The following is an 18928-nucleotide window of genomic DNA, read 5'->3' as shown; positions in this document are numbered from 1 at the left end:
TTTGGACCTTCATAACTTCTCTGTAGTTTGAATAAGAGATTGTTAATGACAATTTGGAATTCATCAATGAGCGAGTTCAGTGATCTCAATGTCATCTGTTTTGATCGTTTCTTTTTGAAGTGTATTGATATAATTTTAAGGCTGAATACCCTGCAGATCTCAACTAATCTTCATCCAATGTGGTTCGTTCATTTATATGCTGGGAAATTTCCAGTTGTTTCTCTGTACTTTCTTCCTTTGCGTAGTTATGCACTGATATTGCGTAGTAGGGTTTTGAGATGGTTTTGTTGAAATTTAGATGCTATTTCTTCTAGTGTTTCCCATGACATCCCTACCTTTTAGCAGTTCATTTTATTTTCAGTGTTGATTGGCATGTTTGCATTGATTAGTGTGTAGTTTCATTTGCACACTTCAAGGTGACTGTCATTAGTCTGCTGTTTACAGGTTTCACATTTGTTGTGGAGGTATGTCTCTTGTGACAGAAAAAACAACCCCTAAAAGTGGTGTGTTTTTCAATATTTGTATATCCATTTTACTTCTGAAAAGACTTTAGTTCCCAAAATCCACTGCTTTCTCATTGGCCAGTTTTGTGTCTTGGAGTGCCAGTATTCACATTTTTTGTGCATTTTATGGTTTGCTCTAGTTCGTGCAACTTTTCTGTTCTTGACAGACTATTTACATTTAGGGTGCCAAAAAAGGTTTCCTCGTTTGGGCGAAGTTGGCCAGAGGACAGCAATTCCCTCTGTCTGCAAGACAGCCCAGACGCCTCAGAATCTGATAACTGAGTTGTACTGTTCTTGACAGCAGTTGATTGGTTACCACCTGCCACACCTCAGTGTTGCATCAAAGTTAAGTTTTTTATGATTGGAATATTAATTCTAAGACAAGAATTCCAGCTGCATCTCTGCTAATCAGATGTAGACCACTTTGCCCCTTGTTACAAGTCAAGAGGCAAAGTGAATTTTACAGGATGTAAAAATAACAACTATTATTATTATTATTATTATTATTAGGCATACAACAAGTGATGCTGGAATGTGATCCTAGATGGAAGTACACTGCAAACAAAAAATTCTGCATACTGAATGAAAAGCAGAATTTCAACATTAATAATAATCCACCAAAGCTGGTTTTTCTTTCCCTTTTTATCTTATTTACTGTTACTGGTTTTGTGTGATTGCTCATTCTCAAGAGATACCTAGTCACAAATTCAATTTATTGAATTTATTTACCTTCGAACATTTTACTTGTTACTGGTGTAATTATTTACATATAAAGCTATGATACATAAAGTACATAAAAGTATGTGGCAACCATTGACCGTCAGTAACTGCCACCTGCCAAGTGCAGAGAAAATTGTCTTTGGACTCTGTGTTCTTGGGACTGCGTGTACTTTTCACTCTGGGGGGGGGGGGGGGGGGGATGTTGAGTTGTTATTGTCTGAAATGTTTTTCCTGTGTCTGGTGTAATTATATGAACCATAATAAAAGTGCCCAATTGTAATTGTGCTTGAATAATTGGAAAAACTGATTGGAAAGAATAGCTGGAAAAAATGTTGAAGGTAATTTATGAGTCTGTGCACAATCTTTGTTGAACTTTAACTGATGTCAATATCAACAGACCTTTGCTATTATTACATTCAAGGTCAATAAAGATAATTTGGATTCTGTATTGCTGCTTGTAGTAGCATGCAGTACCAAATAATCACAGCAATCATTGAAATTTGTCACAAGAAGCACATTTCAGTATAATTAACCAAGTTCAATAGGTACCTATCAAGTCCGAGTCATTACCTTCACATTAATTCCATTGTGTTTAGTCTTGATTGTGACAATGTTGATGCAGGAATGCTCCTCCAGAATATCGTGTAAATTATTCCTGTCTTCACTGAACTTCTCGATGCAGGATCTTGGCAGTGAGTGCAATGCTGAACAGATAGGGGTTGATCTTATAACCGTGTGAATAGATACTCCGTTTCTAATAACTTGTTATACATGAGTTACCAAAGTGAAGAGCATATTTCTTACTTTGTTTCAAACAGATATTTAATGATGTATCAAAACATTACTCCTGCCACAAAACAACTCGTTAATTTACCTTTGGCAATGTCTACAACTCTCTTAGTTTACATATAAGAAAACAAAGGAATGAAAAAATAATATGATTCAATACAATGAGACAGGTGAAATACTCTCAGACTTTAAGAAGAATATAATAATTCGAGTCCCAAAGAAAGCAGGAGTTGACAGATATGAAATTACCGAACTATCAGTTTAATAAGTCACGGTTGCAAAATACTAACACAAATGGAAAAACTGTTAGAAGCCCACCTTGTGGAAGATCATTTTGGATTCTGTAGAAATATTGGAACACATGAGGCAATACTGACCCTACTACTTATCTTAGATGATAGGTTAGGGAAAGGCAAACCTAAGTTTCTAGCATTTGTAGAATTACAGAAAACTTTTGACAATGTTGACTGGGATATTCTCTTTCAAATTCTGAACGTGGCAGGCATAAAATACATGGAGCGAAAGGTTGTGCACAATTTGTACAGAAACCAGAAGTCAGTTATAAGAGTTGAGGGTGATGAAAGGGAAGTAGTGGTTGAGGAGGAGGTGAGACAGGGTTGCAGCCTATCCTCAATGTTATTCAATATGTGTATTGAGCAAGCAGTAAAGGAAACAAAAGAAAAATATTGAGTAGGAATTAAAATCTATGGAGAACAAATAAAAACTTTGAGGTTGGCCAATGACATTGTAATCCCGTCAGAGACAGCAAATGACCTGAAAGAGCAGCTGAACAGAATGGACAGTGTCTTGAAAGGAGGATATAAGATGAACATCAACAAAAGCAAAACAAGGATAATGGAATGTAGTCTAATTAAATCAGGTGGTGCTGAGGGAATTAGTTTAAGAAAAATGACACTTAACGAAGTAGATGAGTTTTGCTACTTGGGCAGCAAAATAACTGATGATGGACAAAGTAGAGAGCATGTAGACTGGCAATCTAAATGTTTCTGAAGAAGACAAGTTTGTTAACATTGAATATAGATTTAAGTGTAGGAAAGTCTTATCTGAAAATATTTGTGTTGAGGGATGATAAACAGTTTGGATGTGAAGAGAATAGAAGCTCTTGAAATATGGTGCTACAGAAGAATGCTGAAGATTAGATGGGTAGATCACATAACTAACGAGGAGGTAGTGAATAGAATGTGGGAGAAGAGGGATCTGTGGCACAACTTGACTAGACGAATGTGTCTTACCGACCTGACATTCGTATGATCGGTCAGTATGACACATTCTGAGGCATCAAGGGATCACCAATTTAGTGCTGGAGGTATGAGTGGGGGGCAAAAATCGTAGTGTGAGACCAAGAGATGGATACACTAAGCGGATTCAGAGGGATGTAGGTTGCAGTAGTTATTCGGGGGTGAAGAGGCTAGCACGGGATAGAGTAGAATAGAAAGCTGTATCAAACCAGTCTCTGGACTGAAGACAACAACAACAACAACAACAACGGGGTGCTTTACCAGCAGAACTGCTGGCAGTGTGGTAGGAAAAGTCGGCTCGCCATTGGTGTTTCCTGGGCAACGGTGTCACGTCCCGCTCCTGTCAGCGAAACGTCAAAAGTCGCAACTTACGGTATTTTAAACGCAATATAGTGTGAGCGCGCGACGAAGTCATCCTGATTGGCTGACTAAAGTTACGTCTCCCGTGCTCTCTGTAGTTGGCTGACTAAATCACGGGTCCTGCACCGGTACGCTGATTGGCTGACCGTGGGAAACTAAGCAGCCGCCATCTTATGCCCGTTTTACATGGGACGTGCGACGCGAACAAGAAAGTCGCCATCTACTGCAACGCTCCACACGACAGGCGGCCCAACTAAGAAAAAGCGTTTACGCGGCGCATGCCTGTCTAATCGTCTGCTCTAAGTGGCTACAGTTTTTGTTGTCAACTCCCAGCAAGTGAACCGACGGCCTAAATTTACTTCTCGTGATTATCAAGTATTTTATGTCCTTTTGTTATTATTACTATATTTAATTGTATTTTAGGACACCGTGTTTAGTTGTTTTCGTGCAGTTTACGTGAAACGTAAGTCACTTACATGTGTAAACGACCTCACTACAAAAGCTGGTAATCATGGACAAACCAATAGAAATGTTGCTTTTCTGTTGCCAATGTTAGTTCACTAGATTAACTCACGTTTTTCCTTTCGTGAGAAGACACATTACAAGCGGTGCCAGATAGATCCGGGTCACTGGTTTACATTTACTTCCTCATACAAGCGTCTTATCGTTTAAATTCCAATAAATGCTATCCACCCGTTAACTGTTTATGAGATGGACGAACCACAACATTTAGTTGAGCAGGAGACACAATTCACAAAGAGCGTCGTGCTGTTTGTCATGTGTGTTCCCCAATTGATCGTTTGCGTAAGTGCGCAGCACTTAAATACGCGTGAGGATAGGATCTGTCGTATTCCATCTAACAGCGATCGTACGCGTGAGTTTTGCGCAAGTGGCCCCGTCTACACGGCGGAGGCCGTCGAAACCAGTGCATGATGGGTAATCTTGCAAGTCTACACATCTCATGAAGAAAGGGTTTTAATTTCAGTGTGTGTGTGTGTGTGTGTGTGTGTGTGTGTGTGTGTGAAGTTAATGCACCGTAGTTGGCGGATTTCGTATTCATACTAGCGTGTTCCGAAAAGTTTGAACGACACAGCAAAGAAAAGATCTCTCCAAAACGCACCGTTTGTTGCGCTACAGTGGTAAGAAGTCCGATAACGGTATATAAAATTTTTGCCGTTTTGTTTTTCTCACGTTTCATACCCCCGCAGAAACCTTTATTATGGGTAAACAGAACAAGCATGAAGTATATGTAACATAAGAACTGAATGACAAGAATAGATTGCATTAGACTCATAGGAAAATTGGTGGTGTAGAATGTAGGGCACTGGATCGCCAATGATCTATGTAAACGGATTAATATCAGTAAGACTGAAATAAGCAACTGCTGACATTTAAAGAAAGATGTATTAAAACTAGCGGGTAATTTTACGCGAACCAAGCTTGAACGGACACCAAAATGCACAAAATAAATGTTTTAATTAAATCACATACTGATGCTCGTTACTATGTTTCCTCCAAAATTGCCATGAAGCATATAACATAAGGTAACTTAGGCGTCATTATAATACTGAACCTACAACTAGTTGGCTGAATGCCTTAATAAAATAACCATTTACAGAAGATTACAAAAGTTTGCTGTCCAAGTTACCAAATTACTGTTTTTGCAGTATTCGTAATTCTACTTGAAAGGGTGTCAACATCAGCAATTTACTGAAAATGCTCTTCTCTGAACAACTTACTTTCAAACTGCCGCTTTCTGTACTTATGAATTAGACGTGCGGGTGATAATGTTGTATAAGCAATGCGCTCATGAATAAGTGATGCTGTTCTTAAAAGACAGAGGCTCATTCTGGCAAGCTGTAACAAGTAATTTAAATGAAATTATATGCCGCAATAGCAGTTCAAATTTCGAAACTACAGCCAAACAATAATAATAGCAAAGACATACTTCTCACAACATGAACTGCGACAGAGAATTGTTAGAATAGTATCTTTGGTCTCCGTGAAAGAAATCATAAGACCGACATTGTTTTGTCCACTTTTTACGTAGAGCTATTCAATCGCCATCTATTGAGATTATCGGAAATTAAGTTCCAACAGACGGGATGAGGGGTGAATTGTGTAGCGTAAGTTTAAGGCTTAAAAAACGTTGGGACGGTTCTTGTGGACGCATAAGTTTGTAATGCACATACAACTTAAGTCTGAATATTTGAAAAATAGTGTAGTTTAATATCTCCTGAACTGAGTTTCATGTATTGCTATGATTTAGATTGCATGGAGTAATTGTGCGATATTGTACTTTTTGTCAAATCAGCGGCTGTTTTAAAGTTTTGAATAAGTGCGGGATGACTTGTGTGGTAAACGGTGGATAATCAAACCCAATAACAAATGATGTACCTGTGTTCTAATGTCAATCTCTTAATGATATCACATTCGTTGACAGCAATGTTATTAGAACTTATTACTTGAATCCATTACGTGCTTCAGTTTTTGCGTATGTGCAAAGTACACAAGGAAATTTGTAACCGACGGTAGCTACCCATGTTTGTACCCAGTTTTACTGCAATAGTTCCTTGTTATTGGGTTCTGTCGTGTACAGTGATTTCATTGTATGTTACGAAGTTTGTTTTTACTGGAGTCTTGTTGACGAGTGAAGCGACTACGCAAAGCGGGATGAAACAATATCTGTTTTTCATGCAGCCTGTAAGCATAACTTAAATGTCAATATTTAGCTTAGATGAAGAATTACATATATTAACTGCAGCATGTAGGCTACGGCATTTTCTCAGTATTCCACACCTAAATGAAGCTGACTAATAGTACTGGTCAGTTAAATAACAGCCCAGTTGGTCTGGAATTTGTCTTAAATGAGAGATGTTGCAGTTATTGATTTGACATGTGAGTCACTGACATCGACATTTATGTAAGACATACAAATGCGTAAATACGTCTTGAGCTGAAAATTTGTGTATATGACTTTCACTGAAATCTTTTATTTTACGAGATACTTGTTGCCATTAGAAGCAGTCTGCACATTTGTGAAATATTGTTTGAATCTCATAATGCATTTTCTAGAAGTTGTTATATGACGGAGATCGTGTTTATTGATAGATAAATGTGAATTATAACCACAGTGTGGACACTCAGTTTCTGATGCCAGTTCTTAAGTTGCTGTTCTTTTGTTAAGCAATTACTCGACTTACTTCTGCAGTAAACTTCTTTTGAGTGTGTGTGACTGATGAAAGCCGCCAGCAACAACAGTCGACACTTTTCACACCCAGAAGAATTTTATTGAAATGGACACCATCCACAAAAAGCTTTTACTCTTGTATGCATTGATTTGTTCCACATCCCTGAAGGTTTCACATTGTGTTGATAAACCAATAATGATCTAGATTCATCATTAAAGCACTTTTTTTCCCCTTATTCATCTTCATGTTAGTATATATGGCAACACCACCGTTGGACTATTCTGTATGTTATTGTTGCTTTAAGGATTAAATTCAGTTATGTGAATTATCATCTTGCATTGTGTTCTTCCTTTTTCCAGCTATTATGCAGACTGTGCAGGCTCTGTCAGAATTGCAGATAACGTAAAATTAAAATAAATTTCCAAATGTGGCCATCCTTATATTAATGCCACAATGAGTTCTTTACAACAGTCAAGTCGCTTTATACCATTCACGAACAGTGCTCAGCGGTCACAACTACTTCCTGGACAAGGTATGAAAACTTATACTTATTTCAGTAGTATGGTTCAATTAGAGAAAAACAGTGTTCAAGCTATACTTGTACATACCCATGTATTGCCTCCCATTTGAAATATAGCACTATTTACCGAAATGGCACTTAAGCTGTAGTTGATACAATCTTTGGAGAGTACATAGACCAGTGTGCGATAATGCACGCCTCCCCCCCCCCCCCTCCCGCCCCAAACTCAGTTGTGGAGATGGTAGAGTCTTTATAGTTTGTTCACAAAGACAACAAGGGCTCCCTAGTTCCGAATAAACAAAAGCTGATCGGCTTCGGTCTGCTCTTGTGTATCTTCCACTGCCAACCTCATTGATCAAAACCCAGAATCTTGTGTTGAGCCATTGCAGAGTGATTGTTGTGCCTCTATTGATTAATGACAAAATGGGCAAGTGGTAGTAAGCTGGCAAGTGTGTTCATGTTAAATGATAACAAAATGTTGTTAAATGCCATGTAAATAAATTTTCATGTCTACTTGTTAGAAACGTATTTTGGCACTCTCTTTCAGTGGTTGTCAGCTAACATAGGCAACTATCACTTTTAAAGTACCATGCCTTTTTTAATATTAATTGTAATTATATATAAGGGTCGACTGAAGTGTCCGATCCCACCCGTCCGCTTTGACCCGTGACGTAAGGCTGTTGTGGTGTGTGACGTCACGACGGCACGGAGATTAGTTTGTGAGAGTGGTGTGTTTGTAGGTGTCGTTTTGATGCGATCGGTGGTGCTCTCTGGTGGTGTGTTAGGTGATGTTTTTGGTTTAGTTTGTGAGTGTGGCGTCGTGTGTGAATTTTGATAAATTGCTTTTTTTATGTCTGTGGTAGGTATGAATATGACTGACAGGGTCAACAGTTTTCGATTGTCGGCTATGATGGGGGACAGTGCGTTGTCTCTAATAAAATTTCTTCAACCATTCGGATTTTTGGATGAAGTCATGAAGTGTTCAGTATGTCGTGAAGAAATGAGGCTTACTTAAAGTTCCGGCGTCTCGGACCAGGGATGGCTGTATGTGGAGATTTCGAAAGGATAACAGGTCAAGGGAAGTGTTCGATTCCAATTTATGAGATCGGGAGCTGCTGTTGAGCTATATAGGTCAAGGGAAGTGTCTGATTCCAGATGGTATTGTGTTTAGTGGTATTTGGGGAGTTTTGTGATGCCGGTTTTATTCGTCATTTTGTGTGGTTTTTTTACAGGGGTGGGTTTTTAAATTTGTTTATATTTAGTTTGTCCCCACCCAAAAACCCCCTATTTCCCGCACTTGTTCGTGAGTGTCATTAGACTTTTTGTGGAGTGTGTGTGTGTTTGTTTTTAGATGTATTTTCGTCCTCATAACGTGTATGTAATGACTTTATATGCGTCATATTGGTATTGTGGTTTATGGTTGTTTCTGCCATATTTGTGACGTCATGGGTCAAAGCAGACGGGCAGGATCGGACGCTTCCGTATTTCCATATATAAATAAAGTTACTGTAAAGTAATAAAATGTTCCTTAAATAACTACACATTTGTGACAAGATATGAGGTATTCATGGTGCATTGAGTTACTGTGTTATTTTGGTGGATATGATGTTCTGCAAACATTTGTGTAAAGAAAATGATATAAAATGTAATAAATCAATAAATAAAATATATAGAGTTACATAGCTTTCAGGGATGATAGCTAGAGTTCAGTGCTATCATCTGACATATAGTTCGTTATCACTTGAAATGTTTTAAAGTTAATTCGGAGGTTCGTTGTGAAAATATTTAATTACTGAAAAACATTAACTTCTGTAGTTTTTACGTTATTGAAATAATTGTTTCAGTGGATTAGCCCAATTTTTTTTCTGAGATTGCATATGTATTCAGATTTGCTCTATTAAACTGTGATTTATTATTGAATTTCTAAAAACTGTAAGAAGCCATATTTTAGACTGTGTTACATTTAGCTGTTTCTGCTGCATTGTCTGTTCTCTGGCTAAGCGAGCGACCAATGTCCACATGCTCTGTGCTTTACTCATTTCTGGCCACACCGGTGACCATATTTGTATCTGTGCACGGCCGTTCCGGTTGTCCTGTTGGACGAGCACACCACTTAGCTTCCAGCCGTACAATCAAATTTACCTCATACCAATTCTACATGGTGGAATAAATGCACTTTAAAGTGTAGCTGTGTATGTGGTTGGAGGCGCATTTATAAAGTTGCTTCCTTTACAAGGAGATTTTTTTGAAACCACATATGCAGTTGTGTAGGTATTATGACTCACTTCAGTCATTTGCTGGGGTGGGCACTTGTTTACAAAAAAAAAAAAAAAAAAAAAAAAAAAAAAAAAAAAAAAAAAATCCTATGATCTGCTATGTGACTGAAGCTGCAATAAAAATGACAGTAATTGCCATGTTGTAAGTTTTAGTACTGGCCCTTTTTAATTTTGATTTTCCTATGAGAACTGACACCAAGCATGATTATTCAACGTGAAATTATCAATTTCAATTTCACGAATCTTCTAAGAATTTGTTACACCTCAGTGTCAGTTTTTACTTTTGTTAACGTGTAATACATGGTTGACGGCTAGTAAGGTGGCAGACAGAGTGCCACTTGGAAAATAAATTGACATGTGAGTGCAAGTGTAGTGCCAGCACTGCTTGACATAAGTTGACTTGTTCCCTCCTTGTTGTCCCTTACCCAATTGACAGACTGTGTCTAAGGGTAGAAGTCATGGGCAGAATGGGTTACAGTATGCTTGGTGCACAATACAGCGATCATGCCTTGTGGTGCTCAGGCTTGGTCGACCAGAAGCTTTATGACAAGTATACTTGTTCTCGTGTTCCTACGCAGTCAAACATTGGGCCACTGTCACAGCAGAATGCTCCACAAATCTGAATATTGCATGTTTCAACCATCCATCCAAATAGAGACCCGTAGTTAAGCCCCTTTCAAACTGTTAGGGGCTGATGGTGCTGTCTCACACTGGTACGCGGCATCTTCAGATCCGTCATAACTCAACATCTGACACAGTTGATTTCCCTCTTATACCCACTACCAGGCGTGGTAACAACACTGAACAGTAACAACAGCAATACACTTTGATGACTATTCTACTTGTCACTGAGTATTGCAACTCCAGTCATTTACATACCTGTCTACTTTGTGTCAATGTATGAAGATACATGGACATCCAACAATGTCTCCTAGGTGCATCAGTTATTTTTGTGAGCCAGTTCATTTACCTTCCACACAAATATATGGCTTAATAAGTGTTCAAGGCTAGATTCAAATGATTGTAATTAATAGACATCACCACACCTATTCAGTAAAATGGAATGCAAACAGTCACTAAAATCGGTTTTTAATTATGGAAAGGAGAATTGATGTATTTAGTGCAATTAAAGGAATATACGTGAAACTTATTTTAAATTTAGTGTACCCCCAGAAATGTCTTCACAAACCCCTGTGGCTACAGGTATCTTTTGGAGATATGTGTATCTGATAGTATATCACTGCTTTAGTTCAACCAGTGAAAATACCACAGACTTCATTCAGAAGACTGAATGGATAGCTCAGCCAACTAAAACATTAAAGGATGGTTTCAGTTGAAAGAATGAACATGTGTTTCGACAAGTAGCAGACTGGTTTCACTTCAAAAAGAAAGAGTGAATAATTCCATAGCAGCTCAGCTTGGCCAAGGCTGCTACAGGTTAGGGAGCTGAGTGATTACGGTGCAGCTGCAGGTCAGTGAGCGGAGGCAGATGCGATAGCATGTGGGCTGCAGCAGGGAAGATGAGCAGGTGTTGTTCTTTACTGGAAGTTTGCAACATAGGATGGCTGTACACCTCAGCGTCCTTTTGAACAGCCGATCATATGGTTGGAGTGGTGTATCTGGCTGAATGGTCTGGAAGGTGAGGTTCTGGGCTCCCCCCACTGTGGAATTACCAAACCTACAGCAGATGCTCATGGAATGAATGGGGGGCTGTGCAGACGTGCCACTCCTGTACATTGTGGGGAAGACAGAATCTTGCAGGTCATCCACAAACAATCCTCAGTAGGTGGAGGGCTGGCAGCACACCGGTCTTCTCCTAACCTACAATGTCCAAATAGGCTGCAACAGCAGATGAGTGCTGTGGCTTGCATCTAAATGGTTGCATCTCTCAGTGTCAGTCAACACGTAGGAGCAAGCAGACCATCGTCAAATGAACTTGTCATGGTTTCACTGTAACTCAATAGAGTGTCATTATCTCTGGTACTTGTGATACGGACAGAATGGTAGCACAGCTGAATCTGCTTGTGAGCAGCGAAAGCACTGGTCTGTAACCAGCAGAGCTCGCGTATATGATGCGGTGGCTATAGGTGGAAGAACGAATTTACCCTGGTTAATTGGACACGTAAGCTTTCCTTGCCTCTCTGTGGTGGCTCGATAACTACTTTCAGTTGTCAAGCTCGGGTCTATTGTAGTGCTACTCTGGTGCTAGTGTGTTACTCTATACTGTCCTGTTACAATGTATTGTGGTGTTTGCTCTTTTGCTTCTCTCATTCAAAACTTGTGTGGCAATGCGCATCTAGTGCCTTGCCTCCTGCTACTTTCACAGTATGCCATGTTGACATAGCAGTTGACATGCTAGTTCCAAGCTGGTCTGCGTAGCACTGAGCTCGCCAAGTAGAAATTCTAAAAAAGGTATACATGCACACTGAATTCATTCTGGAATGTAACACTTCTCATTTCTTCAAAAAATTTGTCCTGGAGTTACCTTGGATTATCCTCTGCAACAATCTCTTGCATTTACATACATAATTGAAGACATACTCAGAAAAATGGGCTAAATCTCAAATGTAAAAGCTTTGAGGTAAGTGTTGCCATCTGTTGCTGAGTATGGGAATCATCAAAATTGCCATTGATCTCACATTAAGATATTTAGGGCTGAGACCAATGTCAGTTTTGATAGTTCCTGTACCCAGCAATAGATGGAAACACTTACCTCTAAGTTTTAACATTTGGGGGTTAGCCCATTTTTCCGCACTTGTGTTCAATTGTATACTGTGCACATTGCACTGGTTGTTTCGCTTGTGTGAGGTCAACCACATGTTGTTTGTTGTTGTTGTTGTTGTTGTTGTGGTCTTCAGTCCTGAGACTTGTTTGATGCAGCTTTCCATGCTACTCTATCCTGTGCGAGCTTCATCATCTCCCAGTACTTACTGCAACCTACATCCTTCTGAATCTGCTTAGTGTATTCATCTCTTGGTCTCCCTCGACGATTTTTACCCTCCACGATGCCCTCCAATGCTATATTTGTGATCCCTTGATGCCTCAGAACACGTCCTACCAACCGGTCCCTTCTTCTTGTCAAGTTGTGCCACAAACTCCTCTTCTCCCCAATTCTATTCAATACCACTTCATTAGTTATGTGATATACCCATTTAATCTTTAGCATTCTTCTGTAGCACCACCTTTCGAAAGCTTCTATTCTCTTCTTGTCCAAACTATTTATTTTCCATGTTTCTCTTTCATACATGGCTACACTCCATACAAATACTTTCAGAAACTACTTCCTGACACTTAAATCTATACTCAATGTTAACAAATTTCTCTTCTTCAGAAAGGCTTTCCTTGCCATTGCCAGTCTACACTTTATATCATCTCTACTTCGACCATCATCAGTTTTGCTCCCCAAATAGCAAAACTCCTTTACTACTTTAAGTGTCTCATTTCCTAATCTAATTCCCTCACCATCACCCGACGTAATTTGTCTACATTCCATTATCCTCGTTTTGCTTTTGTTGATGTTCATCTTATATCCTCCTTTCAAGACACTGTCCATTCCGTTCAACTGCTCTTCCAAGTCCTTTGCTGTCCCTGACAAAATTACAATGTCATCGGCGAACCTCAAAGTTTTTATTTCTTCGCCATGGATTTTAATACCTACTCCAAATTTTTCTTTTGTTTCCTTTACTGCTTGCTCAGTATACAGATTGAATAACATCGGGGAGAGGCTACAACCCTGTCTCACTCCCTTCCCAACCACTGCTTCTCTTTCATGTTCCTCGACTCTTATAATTGTCATCTGGTTTCTGTACAAATTGTAAATAACCTTTCGCTCCCTGTATTTTACCCCTGCCACCTTGAGAATTCGAAAGAGAGTATTCCACTCAACATTCTCAAAAGCTTTCTCTAAGTCTACAAATGCTAGAAACTTAGGTTTGCCTTTCTTCTAAGATAAGTCGTAAGGTCGGTATTGCCTCACGTGTTCCAATATTTCTACGGAATCCAAACTGATCTTCCCCAAGGTCGGCTTCTACTAGTTTTTCCATTCGTCTGTAAAGAATTCACGTTAGTATTTTGCAGCCGTGGCTTATTAAACTGATAGTTCGGTAATTTTCACATCTGTCAACACCTGCTTTCTTTGGGATTGGAATAATTATATTCTTCTTGAAGTCTGAGGGTATTTCGCCTGTCTCATTCATCTTGCTCACCAGATGGTAGAGTTTTGTCAGGACTGGCTCTCCCAAGGCCTTCTATAGTTCTAATGGAATGTTGTCTACTCCCGGGGCCTTGTTTCGACTCAGGTCTTTCAGTGCTCTGTCAAACTCTTCACGCAGTATCGTATCTCCCATTTCATCTTCATCTACATCCTCTTCCATTTCTATAATATTGTCCTCAAGTTCATCGCTCTTGTATAGACCCTCTATATACTCCTTCCACCTTTCTGCTTTCCCTTCTTTGGTTAGGACTGGGTTTCCATCTGAGCTCTTGATATTCATACAAGTGGTTCTCTTCTCTCCAAAGGTCTCTTTAATTTTCCTGTAGGCAGTATCTATCTTACCCCTAGTGAGCTAAGCCTCTACATCCTTACATTTGTCCTCTAGCCATCCCTGCTTAGCCATTTTGCACTTCCTGTCAATCTCATTTTAGAGACGTTTGTATTCCTTTCTGCCTGCTTCATTTACCGCATTTTTATATTTTCTCCTTTCATCAATTAAATCTTTTTACCTACATGATCCTCTGCTGCCTTCACTACTTCATCCTTCAAAGCTACCCATTCTTCTTCTACTGTATTTCTTTGCCCCATTCCTGTCAATTGTTCCCTTATGCTCTCCTTGAAACTCTGTACAACCTCTGGTTTAGTCAGTTTATCCAGGTCCCATCTCCTTAAATTCCCACCTTTTTGCAGTTTCTTCAGTTTTAATCTACAGTTCATAACCAATAGATTGTGGTCAGAGCCCACATCTGCCCCTGGAAATGTCTTACAATTTAAAACCTGGTTCCTAAAGCTCTGTCTTACCATTATATAATCTGTCTGATTCCTTCTAGTATTTCCAGGATTTTTCCATGTATACAACCTTCTTTTATGATTCTTGAACCAAGTGTTGGCTATGATTAAGCTATGCTCTGTGCAAAATTCTACCAGACGGCTTCCTCTTTCATTTCTTACCCCCAATCCATATTCACCTACTATGTTTCCTTCTCTCCCTTTTCCTACTGTCGAATTCCAGTCAACCACGTAGATCCTCTTTTTGTTTTTGTTTCTGAGTTTCGGTTCACCGGAACCCCCTTTATGCTGACACTAAGCTATCTCCATTTGAATCCATACAAGCTATCAAAAGTTTAAAATTTTCTGTTATTCTGTACTTATGATTTATATCAGTTAGCCACTCGACAGGTATCTATAGTTTGGTAGGTTGGAAGCATATTTTTGTGTCTGAAGCAGAAGTAAAGTATACAATTTGCTATCAGAAACACAGCAAGACTGGTGGTGATAATGTTTCTGGTTTGACATCTTTTTCTTGATGCTGTTGCACACATTGGAGAAAATTTTCAATGACGTTTTTTTCTTTGCTGGGCTGCAAGTAATTAGTCTAATGATAAGGTATGTTAGGTTTCACACTGGTAACTTTCCCAATGGTTTCTCTGTCCAGTACAATGCAGAATGAGTTAGTTTTAGTTCATCATACTGGCGGTTGTAGCTGAGAAAGTTCATCACAGAAAGCTCACAAGTTCTGCTGTTCACCAAAACACCACTGTTGTGTAACTTGAGCTGTAACATGCTTTAAAATCTCCTGCTCCCATACCAATTCATAGTTACAGTTTCTGGTACAAAAACTAGGTAGATCCAGTGTGCTGTCCTGCCTCCTGAAAATCAGGTTGTGGTGCCAATATTTCCATTTGGTATTATGTTGCTTTTGTTTTCCATAGAAACAGTTGCACTTTGCCTGTCAGTCTGTACTGTTCTGTCTGGACAAATAGTGATGCTTTCCCTTTGACACTCTCATAGGCCCCTAGGAAGATAAGAGCGTGAGCCTCTCCATCCTCAGAAATTATTAACACCTCTTGCATCCTCACTTGTCTGTTTACCTCTTGTTTCCCATTGTACTGGATAAGGGTGAATTGTTTAACACTGGTGCCTCTCACTCATTCCTATTACCAGTACTGTACATGCAATTGTGTTCTGTTTGTACTCACTTCTGTGGTTGGTATGTGGTAAAATAATGTGAAATTCTTTTCCATCATGTTTTGTTCTGCAAGAAACTCTTTTTCCACAAGGCACAACTCTGCCAAGAATTGTTGTGGTGACAATAATGCTGAACTCAATTGCCTGTTTACTGCATGGTAAACTGCTTCTTGTAATAATACTGCCCCCATTCTTGAATCATTGAGTCTAACTGGTAGTGTTTATAATAATCTAACTTCTGTTATTTTGCTGCCTAGTATGCTCACCAGATTCCGTATTTTTTCCACATTGCTATTTATTGTTTTCATTGTACCCTATGTGTAGTGTGCTTACTCTGCGGTTAGCTCGCATACCAACCTGGTGTTGTTTAGAACGCTCTGTTCTAAATTTGACTGCTGCGTAGTATACCATTCTGCTGTGATTTTTTCAGTGCTCGCCATCAGTTGTAATTGCCCAATCATATTGTTTAAGTTTTATATATCCTCGTGATCTGCTTTACTAAACACTGTCTTCAGTATCTTTCCTCCTGCATCTACCTACCATCTTTTTTTTTATGAACTAATGTACATGGTACAATGTCAGTTGTTTGCGTCATTTGACCTCTGTTTGCCATACAGTAACCTCAATCTGTGGTGTTCACCATGTATCTAGGTGAGAACCTTATTCTTTGTGGTTCTCTGTCTAACTCTGAAGATGCATCTTGCAACATGTTGTCTGGCAAACAACACATCAGACTCCTAATGGCTCTCTCCAGCATGCTTGCACATTCACTTTCTATTTCCAAAAAATGCCTTTTGGCTGAAGATTTATAATGTTTAGCAGTCTTTTCATTGTGCCTGTCAGCGACTCAATGCCTTCTGAGTGTGGTGAGTAGCAGCCTCTTCTTTTCGTTATTTTTTGTTATGCTGTCCTGTCTTTCATAGTTTTTTGATGCCCAGTGACTCAGTTGTTGGAGTTTCTGGTAATGCGCCCACTATTCATTTAATAGCTTTGACTCTGCTGACATGGCCAATAGACAGTTTGTTGGAAACTGTCCTTTAACATTAACTGGTGAAGTCATCCCAGTGTTTTGCCAAGTACCCTGATACTTAGAAACTTTTTCGTCTTTCCCTTAGGCATGTGAGGATTAGTGACTAACATCCACTGACTCACTTGATTTTGAGGTAGCTTTCCAACACGCTATCCTGATTGTTCTTGTCATTGCAAGACTTTAATGTTGGCACATTTCACTTTCTGCCATACCTCAATATCATCTTTTACAATCTTTTCACTGACTCACTGTTAGGTCCTAATTCAGGAGTCATTACGTCAGAGGGGTATGGCACTTTCCTGCTGTATATCACCTTGATCGGCGATAGACTAGTGCTAGAATTTACTTTAGAATCATATGCAGAAACAATGTATTGGAGGTATTTATTCCAGTTGTCGTGCTGACTTTTAATGTAATAGCTTAACATTTTAGAAATGGTCCCGTGCAGACACTTTGTTCTGCTGTTAGTCTGTGGAAGGAATGGACATATTTGAAACTTCCAGATACAAAATACAGAACTGCTTCATCAAGTCTGAGGCAAAATTTGAACCCTGGTCCTTAATTAAGGTATCAGGCACACCAGATTTAATACGGGGTCTGTTGAAAAAATTCTGGAATATTTTTAATTTTGCACCTTAGTGCGTTGGAGCAAAATGCGGTTTGCATTACTGCACATGCCCGTGTTTAATGTGTAACTATTGGAAGTTTCATTGTTGAATGTCTGTTAGTTATTGATCAATGCTGTATTGAGTAGAACATTGTGTTGCACAGTTTGTAAATTTCAAGATGATAGTTAGAGGAGCAACACACTTGCATTAAATTTTGCATGAATGTCAAGAGAACCTTTACAGAGACACATCAAATGATGCAGGAAACCTATGATCATGAGTGCTTATGCTGTACTCGGTGTTACAGATGGTTCACATGGTTTAAAAATGGCTAGACAAACGTTAAAGATAACCCTCGTTCAGGATGCCCATCGATGTCTGCTGACGATGCTCATGTCAGGAACGTCAACAAAATTGTGCCCCCTGTGGGGTGGATATGTATGTGGCGAGCACGGGACCCCAAGCTAGTGCGGCTCTTTTTCTTTTCTGGGCTGAATAGCATACCTTCCTTATCCACATCCTCCGCCCCCACCCCCCACCCCCGCTTCTTCGTTTCCCCTTCTCCTCCTATGGGAGTATGTTTTGTGCCTACATCCGTAGATGGATAGACGGATGCTTGTAACTTTCAGACATAGTCTCTCTTCTTTGCTTTCTATCCTGGAAAGTCTCTGTCCTCCCTTTGTCCTTCTCTTTTCCTTGCCTCTTCTCTTTACCCTCTTCTCTGCTACGGCGTTTGAGACTTCTCTTCTTTCCTTTTAATTGTTTCTCCCTTTCTCTTTCTTTCCTCCCTGTGCGTGTCTGAAGGCCAACCCATGCGTAGCCGGTGATGGGGTAACGCGTAATTCCCTGCCCCAGGTAGACAGGTAGGACACGTACGTAACCCCTGGTAACGACCAGGCCCAGGGAGGGGTGATTACCCGAGCTGGTATCTTCCGAACATGCCAATAGGTCCCTCCGTCTGTTTCTCAGGAGGCGTGACCTGAGGTGTGAACAATCACCTAAGGAGTGAGTGCCCTCAGAGAGGGCCCCCACAAGGAAGGATCGCACCATCAGAGATGCCAGTAATCATGGGGGATACTTCCGCAATGGTTTCCTGTACGTCTACCATTTCTGCTCACAACCAAAGGTTAGATGAGTCTCAGCCACGGACAATTCTTCCATCAGTGCCACAGTTCCTTGTTGTTTCTCGGTCGGACGAAGGTCTAGACTTCTCCACAGTCAACCCTTTCATTATTCAGAAAGAAGTTGATGCAATTGCCATTACGAAATGGCGCCTTGTTGTTAGAAACAGTCAGTGCCCTCCAGGCACAAAAATTGCTTCGAACTCCACTGATACACACCTTCCCTGTCCGGGTGGAAGCGCACCACACTTTAAATTCATCACGCGAGGTGGTTTATACATGCTCACTCGACAGATTGTCCAAGGAGGAAATTCAAAACCACCTGTCTGACCAGGGCGTAACAGCTGTACATCGAGTCATGAAAAGGGTT

The 18928-nt window shown here is 39.8% G+C and overlaps 2 protein-coding genes across 3 annotated transcripts in view; one reads left to right on the top strand and one right to left on the bottom strand.

Moving 5' to 3' along the window:
• LOC126241126 (rhodanese domain-containing protein CG4456-like) overlaps positions 1–5467 on the bottom strand; it is a 178867-nt gene extending 173400 nt beyond the window's left edge. Inside the window, exon 1 of the mRNA XM_049947979.1 lies at positions 5371–5467. The gene's annotated coding sequence lies outside the window, so the exon portion shown is untranslated. The remainder of the gene's footprint in view (positions 1–5370) is intronic.
• Positions 5468–5640: 173 nt separating this feature from the next.
• The window catches only part of LOC126241099 (angiomotin-like protein 2), a 172985-nt gene continuing 159697 nt past the window's right edge, over positions 5641–18928 (top strand). Inside the window, exons 1-2 of one of the 2 annotated variants that reach the window (XM_049947978.1) lie at positions 5641–5757; positions 7182–7354. In XM_049947978.1, coding sequence (XP_049803935.1) covers positions 7276–7354 — 79 coding nt within the window. In that variant the 5' untranslated portion in view covers positions 5641–5757; positions 7182–7275. Of the gene's footprint in view, positions 5758–6512; positions 6530–7181; positions 7355–18928 lie in introns of those variants that run through there. The other variant, XM_049947977.1, reaches the window with a different exon arrangement.

This window comes from Schistocerca nitens, chromosome 1 (genome assembly GCF_023898315.1).
Source record: "Schistocerca nitens isolate TAMUIC-IGC-003100 chromosome 1, iqSchNite1.1, whole genome shotgun sequence".
Classification (NCBI taxonomy): domain Eukaryota; kingdom Metazoa; phylum Arthropoda; class Insecta; order Orthoptera; family Acrididae; genus Schistocerca; species Schistocerca nitens.
Note: the sequence above shows the minus strand (reverse complement) of the source record. Positions and strands in the feature narration are given on the sequence as shown.